The 16,792-nt window shown below is 44.8% G+C and overlaps 4 protein-coding genes across 4 annotated transcripts; 3 read left to right on the forward strand and 1 right to left on the reverse strand.

Moving 5' to 3' along the window:
- Positions 1 to 18: 18 nt before the first annotated feature.
- mrpl30 (mitochondrial ribosomal protein L30) lies at positions 19 to 1,434 on the reverse strand. Its single transcript, XM_084689223.1, has 5 exons — positions 1,128 to 1,434; positions 948 to 1,025; positions 694 to 840; positions 407 to 480; positions 19 to 282 (listed from the first exon to the last, which is right to left on the reverse strand). The coding sequence occupies exons 1-5, from the start codon at positions 1,176 to 1,178 to the stop codon at positions 150 to 152; spliced, it is 483 nt and encodes a 160-aa protein (XP_084545349.1). The 5' UTR covers positions 1,179 to 1,434; the 3' UTR covers positions 19 to 149.
- A 137-nt stretch (positions 1,435 to 1,571) lies between these two features.
- mitd1 (MIT, microtubule interacting and transport, domain containing 1) lies at positions 1,572 to 4,197 on the forward strand. The gene is made up of 7 exons (XM_084689222.1): positions 1,572 to 2,026; positions 2,133 to 2,234; positions 2,452 to 2,588; positions 2,797 to 2,883; positions 3,083 to 3,195; positions 3,399 to 3,459; positions 3,601 to 4,197. Exons 1-7 carry the CDS (start codon positions 1,882 to 1,884, stop codon positions 3,694 to 3,696), a joined length of 741 nt encoding a protein of 246 aa, XP_084545348.1. The 5' UTR covers positions 1,572 to 1,881; the 3' UTR covers positions 3,697 to 4,197.
- A 3,031-nt stretch (positions 4,198 to 7,228) lies between these two features.
- Positions 7,229 to 12,875, forward strand: cracdla (cracd like a). The gene is made up of 10 exons (XM_084688456.1): positions 7,229 to 7,277; positions 7,548 to 7,686; positions 7,804 to 7,939; positions 8,230 to 8,391; positions 8,653 to 8,805; positions 9,205 to 10,708; positions 11,114 to 11,436; positions 11,902 to 12,084; positions 12,451 to 12,523; positions 12,666 to 12,875. The coding sequence occupies exons 1-10, from the start codon at positions 7,229 to 7,231 to the stop codon at positions 12,824 to 12,826; spliced, it is 2,883 nt and encodes a 960-aa protein (XP_084544582.1). The 3' UTR covers positions 12,827 to 12,875.
- A 1,282-nt stretch (positions 12,876 to 14,157) lies between these two features.
- On the forward strand, positions 14,158 to 16,681 carry creg2 (cellular repressor of E1A-stimulated genes 2). Its single transcript, XM_084688380.1, has 4 exons — positions 14,158 to 15,063; positions 15,138 to 15,307; positions 15,400 to 15,513; positions 15,892 to 16,681. The coding sequence occupies exons 1-4, from the start codon at positions 14,635 to 14,637 to the stop codon at positions 16,031 to 16,033; spliced, it is 855 nt and encodes a 284-aa protein (XP_084544506.1). The 5' UTR covers positions 14,158 to 14,634; the 3' UTR covers positions 16,034 to 16,681.
- The last annotated feature ends 111 nt before the right edge of the window (positions 16,682 to 16,792 follow it).

Raw genomic sequence — 16,792 nt, forward strand, 5'->3', positions numbered from 1 at the left:
AACAAACAAACCTGTGAAAAAGTTGCACTTTGTTTTTTTAATTAATAGAAAAACATCTCCATTGTTCCTTGAAGAGAGCCAAGATACAACATGAAGACAGACCATGGGGGGAGAGGGGGTGCGAGGCGCTGGGAACACAGAGGGGATAGCTAAGACTCCAGGGCCTTGGGATCCACAGATTTGAGGAGACGTCGGACTATCAGCTCTCCCTTGCTGTTGAGGTATGAGTCAGCCATGTCCTCCTCAGAAGGGAGGCCGTAGGGCAGCTTCAACGGCTGGATCCTGCACAGGAATAAGGAGCCGGATATAATGACAGCAAAGCCTACCACCCCCAGAAAAATAACAGAATGCAGATAGACTAGCTACCACTCTTTCCACTCTTGTGAAATGTGTGCTGCACTTTTACCTGACTAAATGCTTCACAAATTTCAGTTGGTTGTTGACTGAGGGAATATTCTTGTGGATTACAGGAACTTGTCCCTGAATGGAGGGGAGGCAGAGGAACAATCGCTGAGCAAGTGAGCAACAAAATACATATTTTATATATTATCTCAAGATGACCGCTATGCAAATAAGACTGGTACAGTATGGATTTGTATTCATTCCTATTGGCGATTTCCGTCGGTTAACGTCTATTAACAAAACTATTGTTCCTTTATTTCGCATTCCTAACACACACAAAACTTGTTTTACCTTCTCCAAGCCAAGAGTTTTTATCATCATCTTCTCCCAGTACGGCCGACGCATGGTGCTCTTTACGCGGGTGACAATGTGAAGTTTATGAGGCTGCTCTGGGTCTCCTCCATACTTGTCATGCTGCTTCGATCTCTCCTCAAGAACCTGCAGGGAGAAGATATTTAGACTCCAACAGAATAGAACCATTGTGGATGATATTCAAATGGTAATGTTTGTTGAATTGCTCGCTTCACTTCTTCACAGTTTCTCACCTCTGGTGGGATCCGCGCTTTAGTGAACTTGCTGCGGCATGAAATTGACCATGGCAACGACGAGGCTTCTGTTAAAGTCTGAGACGATGCACACAGTGCCAGACAGCGTTGGAACGATGGAACGAACACACCAACCCCAAAAACCCGCATAACAGTATACCTCGAAAGGAGAAGTCTTACCTTTATTGAACGAGGACAATTTAAGTAAAGTGCTCGAAAGATAATTTCCATTTTCACTTGTGTTGATTTGTCTTGCTATGCTGAGCAACCTTGTGAGAAACTGGCAGGCACGCCAAGGTTACTGTCAAAGTAAACTCGTGTGCGGATGGTACTGAGGTCAATATAACATTACTCTAAGATATGTATGCTTTATAATCCTCCCATGTTTTCAAAAACTTCTCTCCGTCCAAAAATCTATGCACAGGTTAGAAAACACATCAACGTTATTCACGCTTTCGTTATGACATTTAAACGGAAACAGGATGTAGCTACATTCACAAAGCTCCTAGAGAAATGTGTTACTGACCGTTATAGTTCCTACTGTTTTGCAAATTGCAACTTCGATAACGATTCAGTGTTATGAGTGCATTTTAAAAGAGTATAACATTTAAAAGTTTATAAAATGTATATAGGTTTGATTATATTTGCCTAAAACGTCAAACCACCACATCAAGTCGTTCTGTTTACGCAGGTCGTTTCCTCGGGGAGTTATTATTGTGTAGTACCTTGGAGTTCTGGTATGTGTACCGCAGAACATTTTTAGATGATTCTGCCAAATGATTAACTTAAGGGAAAATCAGAAAGCACATACATTAAATTTTAACACATGAAGTGTGACTGGTGTGTGTGCGTTTTGTCGAAGAAAATAGAAGAGGATTTTTAGAACCTATTTGTTCCCAACTCGACTGAGTGTTGACAATTCAGCTCTTGTATCATGACCCAAAATCACGTTACCGGAATGGAGACCTCGGCTATCTCCGTCCTGAAGCGGGCGGTTGAACTGGATCATGGCTCGCGCTTTCAGGAGTCCCTGGTATGTTACCAAGAAGGAATCCAGCTTCTGATAGACGTTCTAAAAGGTAGGGTAGTCCCATACACATGTACACACTTGGGAGAAAGAGACTAAGAGAGGTATAGGGGTTAAATAATCATCAATCAATCATCATAATCATCATCTGTAAACAGCTGTTAAAGACGACTCCAAGAAGCTCCACTACAGAGACAAGATCAAGGGTTACATGGACAGAGCAGAGCAGATCAAGGTCCATGTGAACCAGCTAAAAGAAGGTGAGGAATCCTCAAATTACAGTCTATTATTTATTAGGAATGGGCACATCTAATAAATGAGCTGTGTGATGGTATTTTAAGAGATAATGTTGACAGTCTGTCTGTCTGTCTGTCTCTCTCTCTCTCTCTCTCTCTCTCTCTCTCTCTCTCTCTCTCTCTCTCTCTCTCTCTCTCTCTCTCTCTGTCTCTCTCTCTCACACACACACTCTCTCTGCAGAGGGGAAATACCATGAGCAGATCAGGATTGCAGAAAACTCCACAGGCTACAGCTATGAGGTTCTGTTCAAGCCTTACATCAGTGAGGGTCTCACTGAGGTCTGGGTGGAGGACCCTTACATACGGCACATCCACCAGGTGACGTAGATCTACCAGCATGCATCACCACACACATACACCATGAACTATACAGCTCCTAAGAGCCCTACACCAAACCAGTCACCAGGCAATCCACAATGTCTGTTGTGTAGGTCCATTCAGATCTGGGTGTCTATAATGAGCTCGCTTTACAGGCATGTCAAAATGTTGGGGCTGCATATCATTACTCTCATTTGATTTCCTCCAGTTGTACAACTTCCTGCGTTTCTGTGAGATGCTGCTGAAGGCTTCCTGTGGAGTGAAGAACATCCACCTGCTGACTTCACAGGAAGAGGTAGGACATCTCCTAGATCTCCACTTCCCCAGACAGATTAATCACCAGCCAACGTTTTTAACAAAATACAGTTGTTTTCACCTTGCTAGGTCCCGGAAGTAAACACTAGCTGTCCTTTCATCCTCCAGCTTATGGTCCGTCACGCTCTGTCTGTGATGACGTCTGTGTGTGGTTGTGTGACTGGTCTCCTGTCCTCCAGGACAGTTCCTCCCAGCAGGCAGGAGCTCTGGTGGAGCTGAGACAGAGCCTGCAGGCTCAAGGGGTGTGTCTGGAGCTCAAGTACTCTTCCTCCATCCATGACAGGGAGATCAGGTACAGTCAAACCACAGAGATGAGTACCACAGTGTCTATCTATACACCAAACGTATTTCATCAAAATACTTTGGTTCAGTCAATCTAGGGGTTCAGCCATATTACTATATTCATAAATAGATATGTTGGTGTAGTGAGTTTTAGTTGGGTTTGCCCGGTACAAGGATTGTTTGCAACATTAAACAACATTAAAATCGTCCTAGGTTTGACAACGGTTGGATTATCAAGATAGGAAGAGGACTGGATTACTTCAAGAAACCAAAAGTAAGATAACTATCTTAACCATAACTAATATATATCTTTCAGTCTGACACATACACACACACAAACACACACTCATGCACACACTAAGCTCTTTTTGTTTTCTTGTTGTTTTGTGTTGTCCTATTGTGTATGTCTCTTCAGGGACGTTTCTCTATCGGTTACTGTGACTACGACTTGAGAGAGTGCCAAGAGACCTCGGTGGACATCTTCCACACTAAGCACACCAAGACTCTATGAGATCCAGAGAGGTGGAGTCCCATCTCTCAGTTTTTGCGTAGTCCATTGTCGGTCCAATTTCTCCACATCCCTCCATTGCCTCTGCATTGCTTTCATTTATAGTAATATATAATTAGAAGCCTCAAATGTGCCTTATTATGTGTGTATCAACCTAGATATCAAGAAGTGCAGCCACAACTTGACAGTTATCTTCATAATCCTGCTCTAAATGGTCATACAGCACTTGCAATTTTTTGGGGTGATTTTATTTTTTGGGATTGATACTTTCCACATCTTGGACATTAATAGCGGGTCATTATCTTATTTGTGTGTATGAATGTTTTAATGGGGTGTGGGTCTGTGACTTGACTTCATGATGCATTTTAAGGGATACTGTTTGGACCAGAGGGTTGTATGGTTTGAACAAATAATGCTTGAATTCATAGAATAGAAAAGCAGACTGTTTTATACATGTATTTTATAATGAACGTTTACAACAATAAACTATATTGAGACAAACAACATTTATATTCAAAAATAAATCCAGAACAAAAAGGACCAGGAACATGTATTCATAAACTACAACTCCATCTGGTGGACGTCGATATGTGTACACTTGGAGATGACTACATCCCTCAAACGTGCCAAACAAAACGTTTAAATATATAACAAGAATGCGTTTCAGGGACGATACCGATTTTACTGTCAATCTTGATGAAGAAACATTGTGTGTGTAGGTTGACCGCTTGGAGGTCCATCTGCCCAGCAAGCACGGGATTTAGGACAGTAGGGGGTCGCACGCACATTCCCACCGACAGTTACGTAGTTTTTTATACCTGCAGAGATTCACACATTACCTCAACCTTTCCAGGTACTCCTCGGATTCTCCTTACGTGAGTAGTCAATGCAACTTTATACTCTACTGATCGATGCATATTTTATGTAGGTTACTTGAAAATCATGTCACTCGATGATGTAGGGTAAGGGTTGTAATTAATATCCGCAGCCTTATATGAGTTTAGTGGACAGATGTGGCTCACATATGTCAAGTTAAACAGGCTCTGTCGCCGGTATCTAAATTTATATTCGAATTTAAAGTTGGCCTCATTCATCTGCAGACCAATCTATTGATAACTTGTACGCGCACAACATCTGTACGCGTGTGTGGTGCAGTCGCGCAATCTATATCTCTTCATTTGGAAATGTTTTTCTGTGAAACGTAACCAACCGTGAGCAGATCGGTTTTGATTGCATCTATACGACCTAAATCTATTCGACCTGATGTGCACAGTGAAGGCTTTTGGAGGACGAATTAAAAAAATAATAATGCATTTCAAAATCCAAAGGGAAACACCATGAACTATATAATTAATGTGTCAATGATCTATTTCATTTGATAACATTTATGTACGTTCATGAAGTATATAAATAGAGTTGATACTGTCAGTTAATGCTGTTGGAAAACAGGCCATAGACAGTCTGCTTGATGTAGGATACCCATGGCATCCAATTGAAGGATTTATAGGAAAGGAAGCATTTTCTGGATGCAAAATCTATCAGATCAAATATTAAATAATATAGTCTACATTGGTACCACCGTGGTGAAAACCATTACCATATAGAAGCCAGACAAAGATCACACAGTGTAGAGTATTAAATTAACTTGCAGGTTAACACTTCGCTATAGGCTGCTGTTTGTGGATATCGCCTTTTGGAAGTGATCCAGATTCCACAGCTGAGTTTGAATCCCGTTGATAGAAGAGACAGGGATTTATAGTTGAGCCCAGAGTCACAGAGTATTTCTGGGACAAATCTGTTAAGCAAACTGTTGAGAGATGGAGACAGATGGGTGTGGCACAGAGGAAAGAGTGTCTGCTCCTGGAGTCAGACAACACTACAAGTATAATATCTCCATAATGTTTTGACCAAAATGCTTTAATGGCCCAGGGAGATCCTCTATGCAAAACCTGTACGAGTCAACGAGGCATCAACATGCAAATACAGAGTACAGACGTGCAGCTTGAATCGTCAGTTACAGATGTTGCCATAAACCACGCGTCCCACTAGCGTTCATGTGACCAGGTACACTTGTAAAAGTGTACTGTAGACCTATTGTTAAGGGGTGGCCATGTGAAATGACCTTAAAACTTAGTAAGAATCTAATATTTACAGGAATGCAATGCATAGATCCTTCCCCAACGTTATCCTTATATATTTGTGCATGCCTACTCTTCCCCCCTCTCATTTCTGGGCCTAAAAAAATCAGGTTAGCGTTTCATAAGGAGCTTAGTGCAGCGGGCCACAGTGTGCTACTAATGTAATAGAGTCTGTGTCTGCTCACTCTCTCTCTCTCTCTCCCTTCCCCCCACGCTTGGTACTTCTCTCTCTCTCCTTGTTCTACTCTCTTTTTTCTCTGTTCTTTCCCCGGCATGTAGTGACCTTCTTTCCCTGCTCTCCTCTCTCACTTTGTCCTTCTATCTATTCATCCGCTCTCCTTCCCCATCTCTCCCTCTGTGAATGTGCAGATGTGTCGGAGGACAGAAGCCTGGGGGTTTAGACAGGACCGAGCCCTGGTGAACCGGGGACACGGCACAGTGAGGCAGCGGAGGAGAGGAGAGAGGGAAGAGGAGGAGAGAGAGAGGGAAGAGGAGAGAAAGCTACTTGTAGGCACCTGGTAAGTGAACATATTCCCGGACAGGAAATCTTATTTTACCACGAAGTGTGTCTGAGTGAGAGAGAGATAGTATGTATGTATTCCATGTATAATTTTAGTTTGTATATAGCACAATTTGTGTTTTTTTTCCATCAAACGTCAAATAGATTCAGTGGTGCTGTGACATTGGAAGTTTTAATCTGTTGTTGCGGATTATGGCGCTGTGAAATCTTACATGGATCTCTATGCAATGTCAATAATCCAGGGGATAATCTGCTGTTTCTGTTGGGGCTGTCGTTTGAGTTGTTATAGGTCTATAACCTAAGGAACTGTAAACGTTTCTCCCTGGACTTCATACTAGCTAGCTCCATCTAAAGATTATTTTTCCAGTAACATGATGAGTTCATGTATCAGATTCTTTTGGGGAGAAACACACAAGATTTAAATAGGGCAGTCTGCTATCATGCAATCTCTCTCAGTCACCACAATGACATTTCAATTGAAAAAAAAGGACGGAATGAGACAGCTTGGAGAGGAGTGGCCTGGACTTTGCATGTTTCCCTAAGCACTGTTAGAACACTGTGTGTGTGTGTTATCTTTGGTTACCTATCAGCACCAAGACACCACCAGGCCAGGTGTCTTCACTACACTGACTAGAGAAGGGAAAGGCAAAGGTGTACTTAGCCTCAGCCCGTGCATGATAACACTAATAAACCTTTGAACTCAAGTGGAGCAGTTGAATGTCATGTCTTGTAGCACTGAAGTTTGCCGAAGCTAAACTGTTACGAGTCTCCACTCTGAAATCTAAAGGCGGATGTCAAGCTCGTTCTCCGTTTTTCTTTCTGACCTTCTTTCTCATTCCCCTTGGGTATCTTATCTCTGCAGTGTTTAATAGAAACAATGGAGTCTGTAATGGGAGAAACAGAGGATAACTCTGAAGAGCTCGCAGGTGAGATTCTCTGAAACAAGTCCATACTTGCTGCTTGGTACTCATAGTGGTATCTTAGTATCTAGTATCATAGCATTTACTACTATCTTACATTTACTAGTATTAGTAATAATTTAAGTAGTATTAATAGTAGCAATGTTATTCTATGCTGAAGTGAATGCGTCTGTGACAGTGCTAACATGACGTTGATGCCTGCCTCTGTGACTGACATCTTTATGAATGACAGACCATTTAATGTGATCTGCTCTGACCCAGTTGTCTTTGTGACAGGAAAGAGAAAGTCAAAGATGAAGAGTCTCAAGTCTCGTCTGTTTGGGAAAAAGAGAAAGGAAGGAGAAGGAGAGAGGAAGCTGAGCCAGTCCGTCAGCAACATGGAGGGAGATGGGCTGGGGTCTGAAGAGGATCTGGTGTAAGTCTGTCTGCCACCCTGTCTGTGTTGAATCTATGAATGAAAATATAGACATCCTCTTTTTCTGTCCTTCCTCCAACATTTTCTTCATCCTTCTCGTTTTCTTTCCGTCCTCAGGTCTACCCAGGGGGCTCTGGGATCCCGAGCGCTGTCACATGAAAGCATCTTCGTGGCAGACCAGGGTTCTCCAGGACCAGAGCCCCCCAGGGTTCTCTCCCAGGAGAATGTTCACAGCAGCATCAAAGCTCTGCAGGTACGCTCAGATTCCACCAAGAACCTTTAATACAGAACCAATCGTATCGTCTTTACTTCCTTCTCCCATACTCTGAAACTGTAAGTACTCAAATCAATTCTACACGTCTGTGTAAATGTTGTAACTCTCCATCTACCTCGGATTCTGTGTAATAGCAAAATAGACTAAAGGTGGATTGTGAAAGCAGAAAGGACTGAACAAATGATACTTTTACGTGTCGTATTTCTCTATATCACACACGTATTCATATCCGTCCTAATTTGGCACCTTCTTTGTTTCTAATTGGACAGGAGAAACTCCAGCTGCAGAACATGCGACTGGGCCCGCCCCCTCTGGTTGTGCCAATCAAGCGTCAGGAGGATCTGGGGGGCAGCTCAGAAGATGACGGCCTTCCCCACAGCCCCTCTGAGTCCTGCCAGGACGTTGCAGCACCCCGGGGGGGCTCATACAAGGTCAGCCTGAAATACAGTACCCTCTAGCCTAGCCTAGCCTAGCCTAGCCGCCTGGTATTGCCTGTTATTCAAGCACCACAAAGTTCAGCCCCGCCTAGTTGGAAGGAAGAGCAGGAAACACTGTTCCAGGTCAGTTTGTGCAAATGCTCATCTGTTTCTTTATGTTTCTTCCAGGCCTTTTCCCATTCATCATCACGGCCTCTCTCCCCCATAGCCAGACCCCCACCCACACGCTCCATGCCCCTCCATTCTGCCCCCCAGTCCGTGGTCTCCCCCGTTACTGAGCCCTCCACAGTGGACTTCAGCAGCCCAGCGCAGTTCACCCCTTGCTTGGATAACTCTGCTGCACGCCATCGGATGTCCATCAAACCCAGGAACCAGAGGGCCAGTGCCAAGACCAGGAGGCTGATCACGGTGAGGGACGACTGGGAAAGTACACACCATAGCACTCCCTGGTTGTCACTGCGCAAGAGTCGCCGGTGTGTGGTGAAACTCATTCCTCAAGTATGTAACAGGCCACCCGCTTCACTAAATTGCTAGCTTTTTTGTTGGCGTAGTTGGTAGTGGTTACGCTTGGAAGTCGAGAGGCGGCAGGTTCGACTCCCGGTGGGAGTGAACATTGGTCGGTATGCCTCTGACGGAGCTTACGAGACCACGTCTGTTACACAATCACACATTCGCAACCACATGACCACAGATGTGGATAAGCACACACAGTACTTTTTTGTAACATAACTTGTAATAGGTACCTTTAGTACTCCAAGACTTATTGAAGTGGTATTTTCTTCTTCTCCTCTTTTTCCTTTTTTCCAGAATGAGGTCAGACCACGGTCTGAGAGTTTTAACAATTTTGGACGCCCCTTGTCTGAAAAAGAGGAAGAGGAAGGGCTAGCTGTTGCCAAGGAGATCAGTCGTTTGCGATCCTTCTCTACCCAAGTCTTTGGGGCTGGGGGTACAGGGTTGACGACCTCCACAGCCCCCCCGGGATCACCTCAAAAGACCCCGGAGTTTACCCCCCTTCAATCTGCACCTCTGGAGGTCCCAAGGTCCTCTAGCCCCACCCTGCATCTTTCCCACCGCGGCTCCCCACAGAAGCACACCCTCTCTGGGGTCTCCTCTCCTGGTCCTGTGACCCCCCAGCCACCTCAGAAACCTGTGGAGCCAATGACAGGCAAACAGCCTCAGCCCTTATTCGTTCAGTCTAAGCCAGAACTTCGAGAGAGGAATGAAGGGACTGGAACCACGCCATCTAGTCAGGCCATGGCAGCTAACTCAGGGGAGCTCAAGGCCCCTGCTCCATCTCCAGCCAGGAGGGACCATGAGAGCTCTGAGAGTCCCATCAACCCAAAGATTCTGACAGGGTCTGACAGGCCCTCCGCTAGCCTCTCGGCTGTGGAGGCTCTCAAGACCTCTCTGAGAAGAGGCTCACAGGAAGTGGCTAGCCCAGGAGAGGCTGGTAATAGCGCCTCTCTGGTCTCCATCAGCCAGGAGGATCTGAGGCAGCCAGAGGCAGGGTTAACTGGAGGGTTGAGGAAAGTCCCTTCTGGGCTAGGCACTGGCTCCGGGTCCTTCAAGTTCTCCATCAACTCCTCCAGGGTGGAACAAGAGAGGCCCAGCACTGGCAGTTTATTGGGGCGGATGGAGCCATCTGGGACGGGGCTGAGGAAGGAGAACTGGGAGCGGGGAGCAGAAATGAGAGTGAACCCCTCAAACATGAGTGGGCAGGAGCAGCGAGCCGGGAAGCAGGAAAAACTCAAACAGAGAGAACAGCATCCTGATCCTCTACCTGAAAGAGGGGACAAAGCCACAGTGGGAACAGCTAGACAGGTGGATCCCAAACCTACCGTCCCTCCTCAAAACCCTGTTACATCATGCGACAGAAGGGAGATTCTTAGAAAGGACCAATCAGAATCGCCGTTGCCTCCGGTCGCTGCCATGGATACCGGGGTGATGGAGGGGGAGGAGGTGGAGAGCCACGAGGGTGTGGAAGAGGCAATGGAAGCTAAGGAAGAGGAGGTGGGGAAAGAGGAAGAGGCAAAAGCAGCGTTTGGCGTCAAACTTCGCTGCACCACCCTGTCTCTCAAGTGCCGGTCAGAAGCAAGAGCTGCCGAGGGAACCGTATCCAAGGTCAGGTGGAACAGTGTTGAGGGGGGTGGGACGACCCCACTTCTTGCCCCCTCCAACCCTGGCTCAATGTCCCTGGTGGCAGACAAAACAAGTGACCAGGAGAACCTCTCCTCCATGAAGCCCCTTACCAACATTTCCAAAACGGCTGCTGCCCCACTCAATACCCGGACGGGGTCTTTTAGACAAGCAGGTATGTGCTCTCTGGTACACACACATACATAGTTGTGAGACTCTTAATTTCTCCTGGATCCATATTGGTTTATCAATCATGTTTTTTACTAACCAAACACAAAGTTGTCTTGCTTTAAACATATGAAATGTGAGTTCAGAGAACTGTGAGTCCTGCTTTAATTTAGGTCAAGGTTGGACCTTGTACTAATATACACAAATACATGTGTACATGGCTCTGTAATCTCACTTTGATCAGGGATGGTCCCTGAGAAAGGATATAGAACAACCATGAAACTGTGAAAGATAACAACTTTTAAAGATTCCACAGTATTTGTTTACAACCATGTCCACATACCACCTACCATGAAACGTGTTATAGAGTATATAACAGGGCTAAGTTCTGTTCACCTGTCTCCTGTTTTAGATCCTGGAGCTACAGCTAATCCTCCGTCTCTCAAAGATGTTCATATCGCGTCTTCAGCTGCAAGTCCTCCAGCAGAGGCTTTGAGCCAAGCCTCTGGCCCCAAGGAGGCCCAGGCCTCCCCAGCCACCCCCAACCCTGATCCTCAGGCAGCCTCCCCCGAGGTGTCCTGGATGAGCTTTGCCATGGAGAAAACCAGGAATTTTCAGCAGCTCTTTACTAGCAGGCTGCCCAGAGAGTTCCCTGGCATGCAGCAGGCCGCTCCACAACCACAGGCCCAGACCCAGGCCCAGAACCAGGCCCAGGCCCAAGCCCAGACCCAGGCCCAAAGCCAGGCCCAGGCCCAGGCCCAAACCCAGGCCCAGCCACAGCCACAGCCACAGCCACAGCAACAGCAACAGCAACAGCGACAAGGCCAGACACAGGTCTTTAGTCAAGCCAAGACACAGAAAGTGACGCAACCACAAGCACAGACAGTCACATCACAGACAGGGAATGCATCACAACCTCCCTCCACCAAACAGCTACCAGCACAGATCAGAACAGCAGCCGAATCACAGCCCACAAGTCAACAACAGACTTCAAAGCTACCCCAAACCCCCGGCATAATCCAATCACAGACCCAGACACCAGGACAGCCGAAGGCAGCAACACAAACTACAAAACAGCCAGACACTGCCAAACTACCACAGCCAGAGAACATGACCCAAACTGCAAAACAAACTGCACAACCAACCATACCTCAAACGGTAGCCCAGTTTTCTCCACGTGTTTCTCAAACCCCCCAACAGCCCAGTCTACGGACCACCCAGCCCTTCCTGCGCTCCCTCCCACAAGCACGGGGAGAGAACACCTTCCAGGCTACCCCATGGTCTCCCCTCTCCTCCAGCCCCAAATCCTCCCCCAGCCAACCCCCCTGGAACTCACGTGGTCTCCACTCCAGCCTCCAGTCCAAGGCCACAATCCCAGCAGAGGTTTCAACTACAGCCCCAACCCCAGTCTCAGCCCCAGTTCCAACCTTAGTTCCAGTCTCAGCCCAAGCCCTAGCTTCAGTCCCATCCCCAGCCTCAGTCCCAGCCCCAGTTTTGGGGAGGGGTGAGAGATCGGGAAGCTTCCTGAGGAGAGGAGATGGGACAACAGAGTCAGAAAAGCATGCAGTCAGAACAGGAACGTTAGGACAGAGAACTGCTGCCTTTCAAGAGAAAAGCTCTGACTCGACCCTGTCTGCTGGGGCTAAGGTACCTCCACCTTCCCTTTCACACCTCCATCACAGTATAACCACCAGTGTCCCATGGTGGTTCCAGCCCAGTCACTTCCCTCTTCCACTCCTCTCCCTGCAGGTGGAGCTCAGGAGAACAGCCCTGGAATCAACCGCCATTTCCAAGACTGTATCTGGGCCCGAGACAAGTACAGGTATGTAGACTTGCAGGGATGGGAGTGTGTGGATGTCTGTGTTGTCAAAGGTTTGTGTTTTTTATGTCAATGTATAACTGGTGCACAGTGAAACTTTATATAGATACACTGTAATGGTCTAAATTGTATTTATTTTTGTTAGAATCAAGTCCCACCAGAGTCCCAGGGAGGCTAACAGACAGAGAAGACCAGTGTCTGTCATCCACGTCACCCCTGCAGAACATCTCCAATAGTGGGCAGCCATCTTGGATGGAGCTGGCTAAGAGGAAGTCTATGGCCTGGAGTGACAAGACCATGGACTAGGAGAGAGAGCGAGAGAGAGCGAGAGAGAGAGAGAGAGAGAGAGAGAGAGAGAGAGAGAGAGAGAGAGCGAGAGAGCAAGAGCGAGAGAGAGAGAGAAAGAAAGACAGAAAGAAAGAAAAAAAGAAAGAAAGAAAGAAAGAAAGAGAGAAAGCGGTAACAGTAAAGAAACAGAGAGGCGTTACGACAATGGAGATTATCTCATGTGAAATATTGAGTTTGCTGAAATTTATGGAACTTTGGATCTTAATTGTCTGTGTTAGCAATATAATATTTAACCGTTGCTATACAATGTACAATTTTTTACTCCTGACATGCAATATGTGTGAGTGCAGGACAGAGAATGGAAACCAAACTCCAGCGCTGTCTTTGTATCAGTCTGTTTCTCAGGGTTATGACCATGTTCAGATTTTGCCTGTTTTATGTTGAAGTAAATATATTGTTATAATATTTGTATGATATTTTTGAAGAATAATAAATTATAACACATAAATTATAATGCATATTTAAAATTTATATAAATTGATGTTGTACTTGATTAACAGGGTTTTGATGATTTATGGAAAAGTTCTGATTTGCCAGGAAGTTCATTTGATAATAATGGTGTGTTCTGTGTCATTATTGCTGAACAAGTATCTGAATAATTTGACTGTTGACTGAATTGTTGAATAAGTATCTTAAAAAATAAATGATCTTATTTGACTTTTAACTGCAACTTTGTTATTCTTTGTACGTTTAATTATTGGAAAAGGAGCAATACAGTAAAGCTGAAAACTAAATATGTCTCTGCTTTACTCTGGATTCTTTCATATGAATAATATGTTGTTGTGTGTAGACTCCTCCATGAAGGCTGTGCAGAAAGGTAGGGATCTACAATCTAAACTCTTGAACTGGAATGCTGTAAAGCCGTGACCATTTCATGCTCATTAATTTAGCCCCAGTTTACTAACAGAAACCCTTTCAGATGGTATTTGCCAAACACTCGCTTCATCAACAATGTGATGTGGTGCCAGGCTCCAAAACCATTGGCAGTGAGACTCCCTTTTAATGTGCAGCCCTTTCCAACAAAAAACTTTGAAATTAAGCTTTTTTGTTCAGTTCTTGTAATTCCGTATTTTTAGTCATTGTGTGTTTGAATTCTATTGTATTGTTCAAAACGTTTTTGCAAAAATATATTTTTTACCTTTTGGAAAAACAAAACACGATTTAAAAAAGTTTCGAGTTCTTTTCAAAACCGTTTTTTCTTGTTGCCTAACTTGCCTTCTGCCTTGCGCCATGGTAACTTCGTAGACTAGCTTCAGTGGTAGGGAAGCGCTCCGTGGGCTCAACACTTCACCCGCATGCTCAGAGAGAAGGAAGTCCTTGGTCACTAAAGTGGTAAAGGAAAGATAGGTTACACAATAAGGACAAGGTCAGTCAAACACATGATACACACGAAGAAGAAGGTAGACCTAGACCTATATTTAAAACTTTCAATAATAATATTGTAAGGAGTTAAACTTTAAAGTTAAATATTGTTTGGGGTAGTTATGTTATCCCTTCACACTAATCTGGAAACGTTTTCTTATTTTTACCGATAAATCTGTGTAATAAAATATTCACACACAATTCAGAATTCTTCAGTAATCCATCGTTACAGGCAATTGCTAAATAGTGTTCTTGGCGCCCAGAGGGAGGCGCTGTCATTTCTAACCATCGACTCTATGTGCTCGTTACGAAAGCTGCAGCTGTGACTCAAACACATGAGTGTGTAAACAGACTCAGAAGTCGTAAATACGTCTGGGGCTGCAGCCTCAAAGAACACTAGTTTGATGCCGTCCCATTATTTTTCTCTGGCATTATTTGCCACGTCGTTGTGCCTCTGTGAAAACTACACTCTGAGGAATTCAGTGTCTTGGGCTGTTACCTCCAACGATGTGGTCGTGGAGGGAGAACTTGACACCGTATCCGAAGAGGAGGTCGCCCCCGCGTTGCTAGTAGATAACGTGGGGTTATGGAAGCAAGCATACCCACCGTCGGTGTTACGAGACGGCGGGGAGAACTCTAAAGAAACTGTCCAAAACAAGGATGCGGCTCATGTGTCATCCGCCTCCAGGGTATTTTCTTACCGGATGGAGGAGGTGAAAGTACCCGCCAGTAACCCCTCTCCTCCCCCGCACCAGGAGACGGCGAGGACCGCAAGATACATAGCCCACAGTAGCTATTGGGGACATCTAGCCACCATATCCACGCAAGACAAGGTAAAGGATCGTAGGCCTATGTTGCGCAGTAATATTTAAAATGTTCCTTGAAACGTCTTCTCTCTTCTTCACAGATTAAAGGCCTTCCCTTCGGAAACATATTCTCAGTCAGTGATGGGCCAATGGACAACAGCACAGGGGTCATCTATTTCTATGTAACTCCAATGGATTACACAGTGACAGACTTGAGGAACTTCCCTTATGCATCACTCACCTTTTCAGAGGCAGAGGGAGACTTCTGCAGGTTATGATCCCTTAACTCCTGACCAACATTTGTTTCAGCTATGTGTGTGTTTTTGTGTGGGCTATGTTGACATTGTGAGTTGCGTGTTCCAGGAATATGGTGTATGACCCTGAAGACCCCAGGTGTGCCAGACTCACTCTCACAGGAAAGATGGTGGATGTTGGCGAAGATGAGTTGGAGTTTGCACAGGAGGCAATGTTTTCAAGGTAAGGACTGCGTGTGTGATGCGGTCTGATTCGTTAAAAAGTAACTTTAAATAATGTTTTGCTGTCTTTAAAGCAAACAATACTTGTTATAAATACTGATGATGTAAGAATTAAGTTGTATGATATAAATATAAAATCACATTTATTTAGAATCCTGTATTCCTGTATTATCCTTTATAGTGAACAATGGACAGACATTGACCTAAATCTAGTTCTTGTCTATGTATAAAAATGGGTTTCGGTCTCGTTATGGTCTTCTGGACCCGCTGGGTTTGGGTCTGCAGAGGCAGGTCTGGATCTCCAAGTCTATTTAGAGCTTGGTCTCGGATAGGTTTTGATCTCACTGCATCTTTATCAGCTGTCTTCCTCTGCCTCTAGACACCCAGCAATGAAGAAATGGCCCCCAGGACACAAGTGGTTCTTTATGAAGCTTCAGCTCACTCAGGTCTGGCTCCAGGATTGGATAGGAGGGGTGTCACTCATCCCACTGGAGGAATACTTCAAAGCCACACCATACTGAGGGTCTGTCCACGGTGTGGCCCAACACAGATTCTGATTGGAGGATTCTAGCTGTCACTGACCAGACTAATAAAATACTTCTTAATGTATAAGCTTTAGGCCTATACATTTGATTATCTGAGTCTAACTATGCTGAATGTCTCTGAGTGGAAGGACACTGATAATGTGCTGTTAGAGACAGAAAACATGGGTAATGTGATATGGGTTGGTTTATGAGACAATATAAGCTAAAGCTGAATGTGGTCTTTCCTTGCATATTTTGACTCTCATATTTGTTTCCACTGACAGTGTCTCTATAAAGACGAGTATGTGAACCGCAGACAATCATTTAGAAATGATTGTGAATGTATTGGTGTGAATGTAACAGTATTATATGTGCTTTGGTAATACGTTTCCCATCTTGTAGGCCCACCACTAGCCGAAGGCAAACAAATCTCACTTGCCGCTGAAAGCTGTGTTAAGAAATCGGAATGATTTTGTTTTGCAGTGAGATAGGCCTAGACTTATTGAAGTGAAACATTTCTAAATTGTTTAAACGAATAAACATGAATTTGTTGAAATAGTATCAGTTACTTTATACTGAATGCATTTGGGTTTTCATGACGATATGTTAATATTTGCCCAGCCCTATTAAAAATAATGTGCCGAGCATTTTGTTATGTTTTGATTTTTGTTCATTTGCTACTTCACGTTTGAGTCAACAGATCAACGCTTGGTGGCACTGTTGTCTAGGTTTCCGACAAACCAGCGTATTTTAGTA

The sequence above is a fragment of the Hypomesus nipponensis genome, chromosome 23, assembly GCF_054491055.1.
Source record: "Hypomesus nipponensis isolate SF chromosome 23, ASM5449105v1, whole genome shotgun sequence".
NCBI lineage: Eukaryota > Metazoa > Chordata > Actinopteri > Osmeriformes > Osmeridae > Hypomesus > Hypomesus nipponensis.

Excerpts from the sequence above, each read along its gene's own strand:
- mrpl30 (XM_084689223.1), bottom strand. The coding sequence starts at position 1,178 with ATGGAAATTATCTTTCGAGCACTTTACTTAAATTGTCCTCGTTCAATA. Across the intron at positions 481-693 it reads AAACTCTTGGCTTGGAGAAG|GGACAAGTTCCTGTAATCCA; the intron begins GTAAAACAAGTT and ends CCCTCCATTCAG. Across the intron at positions 283-406 it reads TTTGTGAAGCATTTAGTCAG|GATCCAGCCGTTGAAGCTGC; the intron begins GTAAAAGTGCAG and ends ATTCCTGTGCAG.
- creg2 (XM_084688380.1), top strand. The coding sequence starts at position 14,635 with ATGCCGTCCCATTATTTTTCTCTGGCATTATTTGCCACGTCGTTGTGC. Across the intron at positions 15,064-15,137 it reads CCATATCCACGCAAGACAAG|ATTAAAGGCCTTCCCTTCGG; the intron begins GTAAAGGATCGT and ends TCTTCTTCACAG. Across the intron at positions 15,514-15,891 it reads CAGGAGGCAATGTTTTCAAG|ACACCCAGCAATGAAGAAAT; the intron begins GTAAGGACTGCG and ends CTCTGCCTCTAG.
- cracdla (XM_084688456.1), top strand. The coding sequence starts at position 7,229 with ATGGAGTCTGTAATGGGAGAAACAGAGGATAACTCTGAAGAGCTCGCA. Across the intron at positions 10,709-11,113 it reads GGGGTCTTTTAGACAAGCAG|ATCCTGGAGCTACAGCTAAT; the intron begins GTATGTGCTCTC and ends CTCCTGTTTTAG. Across the intron at positions 12,524-12,665 it reads TGGGCCCGAGACAAGTACAG|AATCAAGTCCCACCAGAGTC; the intron begins GTATGTAGACTT and ends TATTTTTGTTAG.
- mitd1 (XM_084689222.1), top strand. The coding sequence starts at position 1,882 with ATGACCCAAAATCACGTTACCGGAATGGAGACCTCGGCTATCTCCGTC. Across the intron at positions 2,027-2,132 it reads TCTGATAGACGTTCTAAAAG|CTGTTAAAGACGACTCCAAG; the intron begins GTAGGGTAGTCC and ends ATCTGTAAACAG. Across the intron at positions 2,589-2,796 it reads ACATACGGCACATCCACCAG|TTGTACAACTTCCTGCGTTT; the intron begins GTGACGTAGATC and ends GATTTCCTCCAG.